Genomic DNA, 9,961 nt, shown 5'->3' with positions numbered 1-9,961 from the left:
GAGCCCAGCAGGTCGAGGCTGTGGTGGCCGGGAGCGGCCCACTGCATTCAGTCTGGGCAACAAAGTGAGACTCTGACTCAAAAAAAAAAAAAAAAAAGAAAGGGATTGGCAGTAGTGGGAATCTGCCAGGGGAGGGCAGGGGTGGGATTGGAAGCAGTGGGAAACTTCCGGTGGGGGTTGGGGGGTCACACCTCATCCACAAGGATACCTGCATAATGAACATTTGTGGACCTAACCCTGAATTGTACCCCACATCTTTAAAATTAAAAATTAAAAAAAATATCTATTGCCATCGTATGCATGCAGTATCAGTAAGAAGAGGGTGTTGAGTAGCGGGAATAGCACGATGACTTTCTCCCCATTTATTTTGCTCATGAGGGAGTCATATAATCTAGAATTTCCAGTAGAAAGATTAAGAAGGCTTCTGATATGATGGTTGAAATTTTCCCGTGCTAGTGATTCCCACAAATGACAGGGAACTTAGTGAACCCACTGTCTGAGAGGGATGGGTGAGTTCAGTGGCTCTATAAATATACCCTAGGTCTTAAATGATCAGTTGGGCACTCGGCCGTTTTTATTCCAAGACCACGTGACCGTACAGTCTTGTGTTTCTCTATAAGGATGTCTAGATTCGCTATTGCTTTATCTTTCTTTGTCATTGTGAATCTAAGAGGTTGTCAGCGTACTACAAATCAAGATGACCATCTTAGTCTACAATTGCTGGCACACATGGAATCAGTGTCTGTGTTTACTTTGAAGTTTATGGATCGCACTATCAAAAATGTATCACTTAAATAACAGATTTTGCCTTTTCACACTTAAGGACCCTCTGAATTTATACTGATGAACTAACTCATAGCTCATAGAATCCTCCGCCTCTTAGAGCTGATCTTTAAGGTACTCCAGTGCAATATCTTCAACTTACAGAGGGTGAAACTGAGACCCTCCTCAAAGTGTTTGATTGAGAGGCAAAATTATGATCAGAACAAGTTGTTCCATCTTTTCCATCACATAATCATTTGTCAGAATGTAGTCTTTCGAAATCAGGGTATGATTTAGAATTCGTTAGGGTTTTTGTCGTATTAGTTTTGTGTTTGCTTGTGTGCGTGTATGTGTGTGCTGTTGTTGTGATGGTGGTGGTGGTGGTTGATTTTCCCACCTTTGGAACTTGCAGTCCAGATTTCAGCCTCATCGAAATGTGCGTCTCCTCCGATACCAGATCCAGGTCCAAAAGCGTGGGCGAGGATTCCATTTTGGCCGTCAAAAGCATTGAAGTCTCCGTGAGCTTTTGAAAAAGGAAAGAACATCAGTCCTCCTATGCATCCTTCAGACCACGCCCAATGACACAGGTAAAGTCTGGGTTCCTACCTCCGTGTGCAAAGCCTATCATGATGTCGGCCTCGCCTGCGTCAATCTTCCTGAATTTCAGGGGGGTCACATTACTCCATACTTGGAAGGCTTTCTGGATGGCGAAGTCAACATCCTTGCGTCTCATGTCAGGAGTATAATTATTGATTCTTTATCAGCAAAAAGAGAGAGACAAACATGAAAACCATGTGAATTTTTGTCTTATCACAATACTTCATTTTTGCTGGCATCATTGGAAGATGAATCATTTCATAAATCAAGAGTCCAGATTTTTTTAAAAAAAGAACTTGCTGCCAGGTGCAGTGGCTCACGTCTGTCATCCCAGCACTTTGGGAGGCTGAGGCAAGAGGATTGCCTGAGCCCACGGGTTCGAGACCAGCCTGGGCAACTTGGCGATACCTCGTCTCTACAATAAATAAAAAAAATAGTTGGCATGTGATGGCATGCACCTGTGGCTCCAGCCTCGTGGAAGGCTGAGATGTAGGGATCGCCTGAGCCCAACAGGTCTAGGTTGCGGTGGCCGTGAGCATGCCACCACACTCCAGTTTGGGCAGCAGAGTGAGACTCCAACTCAAAAAAAAAAAAAAGAACTTGTTTCATTAAGTACAAAAGTACAGAAACACTTTTCCTTGGACAGCTTCCTCCTTATCCAAAGTCTATCTTAATTTCTTCTTATTTATGACTATTAGGTCAGCTCTGTGAAGGGTTTATTTTCACAGAAGCTTATGCCTTTGGCTCCTTCTCCCAGGCTTCTACATTCATCCATCTTGACTACTCTGTAATCTTTCTCCTGTTTCTTGCCCTTGTTTTGTTTTGTTTTTTTGAGTCAGTCTCACTCTGTCATCCAGGCTGGAGTGCGGTGGCACGCTCACGGTCACCAGAGCCTCGACCTGCTAGGCTCAGGCGATCCTTTCACCTCAGCCTTCCAAGTAGCTGGAACCACAGGTGCGTGCCACCACACCTGGCTTATTTTTCGATTTATTGTGGAGACGACGCCTTGCCAAGTTGCCCAGGCTGGTCTCAAACTCCTGGGCTCAGGCAATCCTCTTGCTTCAGCCTCCCAAAGTGCTGGGATGACCAGCGTGAGTCACCGCACCCCACTGCTGTCTCTTATTTATAGTAGATTCAGCTTCATTCTCCTTTTACAGGCAGCTTTCCTAACCTGCCCTGGAATGGCGAGCCAAACTACTTTTCCTTGATTGAACAATCCAAAATAATGAATTTTACCACAAAGGCAGTTTTCACAATTGAGGGAGGACACCTGCCTATTTCCAAATTTCGGGCTGTATCTAAATGGTTCAGGTTAGAAGCCAGTCCGACGGGAAAGTAGAAAATGACATGGCAATATGCTCCTCCACTACCTGTAAGTGAGATGACGCTTATTCCACACTGGCCTCCCTGGCATCACGCTGAACGGATGCACGTCCGGCACCCCGCACCGAGGGGTGTGCATCACGTCCAGGGTCGACGGGTCCAGTTGCCCAGTCACTTCCAGCCCAAAGAACTGCTGCATTTCCCGGAGTTTTTTCTCTATCAAGTTCCCAACGACTTTCGCTTTTGTCATCGGAAGTTGCTCCATCTTGAGGTCATAAAAGATTGTCAAGTACTCCTAGAAAAAACATACGTTGGGTAATGCATAATTATACACGGGAAAGTTTCTGTTGGGAGTTCTGCATGTGACTCGACTGCACACTGGTGCTATTAAACCAGCAATTGTGGACATTTTGCTCACAGGTTAGATGACTGTGGTTTGGACAATTAATCGTGAGAAGAAAAATCTTAATTTTTGGTGCTATCAAAGGCATGTCATAAATTATTAGTGAGATCTAGTTCGGGGTGCCCAGTTTATGGTTCCACTTCTTCAAACTTGTCTCTACTCTTTAAAAGCGAGGTCAGCTTTTCTTTTTATTTCTGTTGAGTTGGAGTCTCACTGTCGCCCAGACTGGAGTGCAGTGGCACTCTCCCGGCCACCGCAGCCTCGACCTGCTGGGCTCCGGCGATCCTTCCGCCTCAGCCTTCCGAGTAGCCAGAACTGCAGGCGCACGCTACCACACCCAGCTAATTTTTTGATTTATTGTAGAGATGAGATCTCGCCAAGTTGCCTGGATGGGTCTCGAACCCACAGGCTCAGGCAATTCACTCGCCTAGGCCTCCCAAAGCCCTGGAGTTACAGGCTGGGCCCCCGAGCCCAGCCTAAGGATGTCAAATTTAGAGACAGGAAATAGATGAGTGGTTGGCAGAGGCTGGTTGGGGGAGTGGGTGATGGGAAATGGAAAATGACTGCTAATGGGAAGGGGTTTCTCTTTGGGATGACTAAAATGTTCTAGCGCTGATTGTGGTGGAGATTGTACAACTTTATAAATATGTGAGAACCATTGAGTGGTACACCTTAAGGGGTCAACTGTTCGGAATGTGTGCTACTCCTTTGTTAAGTATTTTTAAAGGGTACATTTTTTTAAAACTCCTTTAAAAAGCTGACTAGAAACAATTTATACCGCTTACATTTATGATTTGTGTGCTTTTCTGTATGTGTGTTGCCCATCAATAGTTTACTCGTAAAATCTAAAAAATAAAAATAAATAAATAAAAGCCATGTCAACATTTGGCCTGCCATGGCCTTCAGGAAGTGGCAAAACCTTTACTGTTAGGATACATACATTTTAAATGAAAGTTGGGATAAAAAATTCTTGCTTAAAAACCCAAAGCTAAACACAGTGAAAAACTATAATAAATTCAATGTTAAAATAATCTTAGCAAATAGGGAGATGACAGCCAAGTATAGTGGCTCACACCTGTAATTCCAGCACTTTGGGAAGCTTGAGCACAGGAGTTTGAAACCAGTCTGGGTAACAAAGACACCGTGTCTACAAAAAATTAAAAAATTGGCTGATGGTGGTGCACACCTGTGGTCCTAGGTACTTGGGAGGCCGAGGTGGGAGGATCACTTGAGCCCAGGAGTTTGAGGCCACGGTGATCTATGATTATGCCATTGCACTGCAGCCTAGGTGACAGAACAAGGCTGTGTCTCTAAACAAAAAGAAAGACGGAAAGAAAAGAAGGAATGAAGGAAGGAAAATAGGGAGATCAAACTCTTTTAATTAGGAAAAATAAGTTAAGAAAGGAAAAAAATCCGACTTAAAAAAATGCTATAGGCTGAGCATGGTAGCTCTTGCCTGTAATCCCAGCACTTTGGGAGGCTGAGGGGGAGGATTGCTTGAGCGCAGGAGTTCAAGACCAGCCTAGGCAACGTAGCAAGACCTTGTCTCGACAAAAAAAATTTTAAAAATCAGCCAGGTGTGGCGGTGCATGCCTGTAATCCCAGCTACTCAGGAGACTGAGGTGGAAGGATTGCCTGAGCTCAGGAGGTCGAGGTGGGGGTGAGCTGTGATCGTGCCACTGCAGTCCAGCCTGGGTGACAGAGTGAGACTCCAAATCAAAAAAAAAAAAAAGAAGAAGAAAGAAATATCTGGGATGAGTGCAGGTAAAGGGATTAGGCTTAAATTATCATGGCAGCCGGAAGTGGTTAAATTGTTCAAGCCATTGTTCAAACCTCAGATCATTAACTGGCCTTAAGTGACTAGTGTAAAATATCATAATAGGAGTGAACTTCAATTATGTTGAACTGAAATTCCTTGGCCAAAAGTTTTTAGAAGAAACAAATTCACTCGCCAGTTTCAGAACATTCCTTCAAAACCAGTACCTCTTTTATGTTCCTCTTTGGCAAAAGAAAAACTTAATGCTGAAAGCAGACAGCTTCCTAGACTGGTTTTTAATTAGTAGTTAATAAAAAAAAAAAACAACAACCGGTCAATCCATGAAATCTTAAAGACAAAAACTAGAGTAGATCACTACTGTAGTGTTTGTACTTACTTCAGCAAATGTCACATTATTTTCCTTCAGGTTTGTAGCATTGGTCAGGTGAAGAACTCCAGAAGCGGTGACCTGCAGAGCGAGTGTCAGGAGGAGAAACTTCATTGCAGATGTCTCCGGAGTGGTTTAACTCAGTTGACTCTGTTCCTGATCAGTACTAGTTCCCTAAATGTCCCTCTTTATATAGCCAGCTCTGTGGATATGAAATCCTGTGAGTGACTCACAGTTGATATCATCCTTCGGTTTATCTCAAAATCACACAAACAAAAGCACCACCTCTTCAACCCACAATGAAGCAATTAGCATCTAGCCCACCGCTCACTTAGTCAATTCAGAGTGTATTTCTTCAGAATGATAAATAAGCCCCTACTTCCATCTACTCTATAAAATAAGTCCTTGTAAAAGAAATACCAGCTGGATGGTTCACACTTGTAATCCCAGCACTTTGGGAGGCGGAGACGAGAGGATTGCCTGAGCCCGCGGGTTCGAGAGCAGTCTGGGCAACATGGCAAAACCTCATCTCTATAATAAATGTTTAAAAAAAATTAGCTAGGGGTGGTGGCACCCGCCTGTAGTTACACCTACTTGGAAGGCTGAGCCGGAAGGATTACCTGAGCCCAAGAAGTCAAGGCTGCAGTGGCCGTGAGTGTGCCACTACACTCCAACCTGGGCTACTGAGTGAGACTCCAACTCCAAAAAAAAAAAAAAATGGAAAAGAAAAGAAATACCAAGCACCTAAAATATAAAGACAATGTGAAATATCTTTTTATAAACATAAAATGGTGGCTCCCAGCATTTTGATATGCCGAGGTGGGAGGATTGCTTGAGACCAGGAGTTCAAGACCAGCCTTGGCAATATAGCAAGATTCTGTCTCTCCAGAAAAGAATGAAGAATTACAATTTTAAAAAAGAATGATAATATTCTAAATTTTCATAATAATATTGTTATTAAATTTATTATAGATAAAATCTGTTTTTTAAGTAGATAAAAAGATTTGATAAATAAAATCCTTTTGCTAGAATAGATGAATGCCCTCTCGGCTGAATCTGGTTCCCTAGAGAACTGTGACATAGGGATTTCATATTGAGCAAAGACAAGTTCATAACATTCTAATGCTTAGCTGTTTTGCGTTATGCGGGCTTAGACACCAAATCCATAACTTGACATCTTAGCCATCGGAGCTGAAGTTCAATCCCAGTTGGGTGCCGGATAGAGAGACCCCAGAGGTAAACCTTCGCTGCGTCCCAGGTTGCCTGGCGTCGGTAGCATGGAGGCCAACACTTTCTGACTTTGGAGACAGGAGAAGTTTGCCTCTGGAATCTCTGTCTCTCCCATCATCCCTGCTTCCTTCCCTCTTGACTTGATTGTCCCATTTCCACAGGACCTGCCTCTCATTCTGTAGAAAATGTTTCAAGACTGAAAACATGTAAGAGTCAAAGAATAAAATTCCAAGGCTGGGTGAGGGCAAGTTCTACTCGACACCCCTCCAAATCACCCACAAGTCCATTGCCCCCTGATTCTATAGCGATGAGGGGAATGGGAGGGGGCACGAAAGAGTGTATTTCAATATAGTCATCGCTCTCACCACCCCTTGGCCTGGGCAGGAATCTTCTAGCTGTTTGAGTGGCGCTTCAAGGAAAGTAGAAAAACACTGGAAAAAATAATTCAGGAATTTAAAAATGATCTTGTGTCACTCTTGAGGAGAACTGTGCAGATTCTTTCTGGTTTGTTCTCCTCTGTCGCTGTGGACTTGTTTTCTCTCTGGGTCTTTCCAACCTACAATACTGCTAGTCACTCCAGTGTGAGCATGTCACTTTGTAATGACACACTTGCCTTCTGTTATCTAAACATTGTATCTGAAATCCAGATCTCTTGGTGTTGTGGATGTTTTCCAGGAATTTTTTTGTGTCCATCCTCTGAACCAGGTGAAACTGGTGTCGTGGGTTCTTTACTGATCCAGTAGAGTGGAGTACAGGCTACTTTATTATGACATGCATTCTCAGTGGGGATGATATCCCCCTGAGAAAGTGAAAATCAGTCATCAGAGGCAAACACATGTATATATTTTTAATGTAAAGAGGACAGATATGCATACAACACATATACAGACATACAGTATATCTCTGTGTTAAGATTTTATTGGGCAAAAAATAGTCTAAAACTCCTCTTTATGGGGAACAATAATAAAATAAATATTGAGAACCCCTGCTCTAAGTATTACAAAGGGAAGAGAACCAGCATTTATGGAAAGACTTTCTCAGCAGCCAGCAGTTTCAGGCATCGTCTTACTTCATCCTCCCAAAACTCATGTATGGCTGAGGAAACTGACCTAAAAAAACTTGCCCGAAGCCACACAGCTCATAGGTAGCATAGCTGAGGTTTGAGGCCAAGTCTGTTTCTAAAACCTGGCTCTGTCTGTTAAAGAAGTCAAAGTCAGTTCAAGGGCACCTGAGTCATGACCTCTACCCTCAGGGATTCACCTGGTGACTGGAGAGCTCGAAGAGGAATATAAACAATTCACCAAAGCACATGTGTGTTTGTCATCACATGATCTCTGTCTTAGGATGTCCACAGAGGCTGTCAGGGCCTCCTGCTATGTTGCTTGTCTCAGCTCATAGCCATTTGAAAGGGACCCCTTTGCTGGGTGACAAAAGAACCAAGAAAACGTGTCCATGCTCTCTTTACCTTGGAGATTTCCTCTGCTTCCCCTCCCTGGGCTGCCCCCGGGGTGATGGTTCCTACTCCCAAACAGGTTTTTCACCAGCCTTCTGCAACTTCCTCCCTGGAGGAGTGTCTTGGGGTTAGGCAGCTTACAATTCTGGGTAAGGCAGTAGAATTCTAACCACTTCCTCTGACATTTTCCACCTTGCTAAGGTGAGCTGAGTAGGCTGTCCAAGGGTCGAGCTCCAGTTCACGGGAGGTGGGAGGGCGCTATCTGCCACTGCCTTTGCCAGCATCAGCTGTTTCCAGGCTATTTGTGTTTCCTTGGGGGATGTGGATGCACTTGTGGATGAAAACAGAGGAACTGGGCAAAGGCTCTGTTTTCCTACACATCCTCAAAGCCTGTTTTCCATAAAAGGTTTTAAACGGCCAGGCACAGTGACTCACGTCTATAATCCCAACATTTTGGGAGGCCGAGGTGAGAGGATTGCCTGAGCCCGGGCGTTCGAGACCAGCCTGGGCAACTTGGTAGACCTCATCTCTACCATAAATCAAAAAATTAACCTGGTATGGTGGCACTCGCCTGTAGTTCCAGCTAATTGGAAGGCTGAGGCGGAAGGATTGCCTGAGCCCAGCAGGTTGAGGCTGCAGTGGTCATGAGTGTGTCATTGCACTTCAGCCTGGGCAACAGAATGAGACTCCGACTCAAAAACAAGGCTTTAAACAACTATATTTCAGTTGTTATTCGGGTTAACTTTTCTCCTATGTGGAAGAAGCTAGCTGATCTAACCCAGGATGGCGTAAACAACATACATGGGCATGGAGGTAAAGAAAGAGAGCAATTAATTAACATTTATTGAGAACGTATCACACGAAGTCACACAGCTGGGGGCTTTTAGTAGATTATCTTAGTTTTTTTTCCAGTCGAGGTCTCTCTCTGTTGCCCAGGCAGGAATGCAGTGGCTCACTGCAGTCTCAGACTCCTGGGCTCAGGTGATCCTTCTGCCTCAGCTTCCCAAGTAGCTGAGACTACAGGTGTGAACCATTGCTCTCAGCTAAATTTTTTCATTAGGAGTCTCACTGTTTTGCCCAGGCTGGTTTTGAACTCCTGGCCTCAATCAACCTTTCTGCCTCAGCCTCCCAAAGTGCTGGGATTACAGGTGTGAGCCACCATGCCCACCCAGAACCTTAATATCATTCCTATTTTATATATAAAGAAAATGAGACTTGGAAAAGTCAACATGTCTTAAGTCTACACAACTGGCTAGGATGACTCCAAGGACTGTGCTCCTCAGAGGTCCCCTGGGCCAATTCCTGGGGAGCCTTCGCCCAGAGAGCACATTGGTAGCACGGCACGACCAGCCTTAAGCAGGGGAGGAGGTGCACAGAAACTCATCCTTCAGGGACTAGGAATCAGATCCACCTCCACTATTCCCAGGACCGTCTGGTTACTCCTGGAACCCACGGGGGCAAAGGAGATAGCCTGGTTTTAACTAAAAAGCTTGAGGGGATCGTGGTATCAGTTTTGTAGTGTTTGCAGTAATATACTCACAGGGCCAGAGATAGTGGCACGCTCCTCTAGTCCCAGCTATACTGGAGACTGAGGCAGAAGGATCCCTTGAGTCCAGGCGTTTGAGGCCAGCCTGGGCAACATAGTAAGATCCTGTCTTTAAAGAACAAAAAAGATGCTCATAGAAAGACAGAATTTAAGAAAAATCAAAATGACATAATGAAGTGTATTGCAGCAAGAAGTCAGGGCCAAGTCAGGAGATCTTTCAGATATCTCCCGAAGCAGTTCACTTCCCTTTTCTGGATTTCATTTCTTCATTCATAAAAGGAGAAGGTTAAGAAGCTGAAGTTTTAGCCGGGCTCGGTGGCTCAGCCTGTAATCCCACGCCTTTGGGAGGCTGAGGTGAGTGAATTGCCTGAGCCCGTGGGTTCGAGACCCGCCTGGGCAGGCGAGACCTCATCTCTACAGTAAATCAAAAAATCAGCCGGGCGTGGTAGGGCATGCCTATAATTTTGGCTACTCGGAAGGCTGAGGCGGAAGGATCACTGGAG

At 44.6% G+C, this 9,961-nt stretch overlaps 1 protein-coding gene across 1 annotated transcript in view; it reads right to left on the bottom strand.

Annotated features, from left to right (window-relative positions):
* MMP12 (matrix metallopeptidase 12) overlaps positions 1 to 5,343 on the bottom strand; it is a 15,001-nt gene extending 9,658 nt beyond the window's left edge. Inside the window, exons 1-4 of the mRNA XM_008074561.1 lie at positions 5,239 to 5,343; positions 2,730 to 2,977; positions 1,369 to 1,517; positions 1,160 to 1,285 (exon numbers count right to left, since the gene is read on the bottom strand). Of these exons, the coding sequence (XP_008072752.1) occupies positions 1,160 to 1,285; positions 1,369 to 1,517; positions 2,730 to 2,977; positions 5,239 to 5,343 (628 nt within the window). The remainder of the gene's footprint in view (positions 1 to 1,159; positions 1,286 to 1,368; positions 1,518 to 2,729; positions 2,978 to 5,238) is intronic.
* Positions 5,344 to 9,961: the final 4,618 nt, after the last annotated feature.

The sequence above is a fragment of the Carlito syrichta genome, unplaced genomic scaffold (genome assembly GCF_000164805.1).
Source record: "Carlito syrichta isolate Samal-C Ts95f unplaced genomic scaffold, Tarsius_syrichta-2.0.1 Scaffold316489, whole genome shotgun sequence".
NCBI classification, from domain to species: Eukaryota; Metazoa; Chordata; class Mammalia; order Primates; family Tarsiidae; genus Carlito; species Carlito syrichta.
The sequence above is the reverse complement of the archived record's forward strand: the minus strand, read 5'-3'. Positions and strand labels throughout refer to the sequence as shown.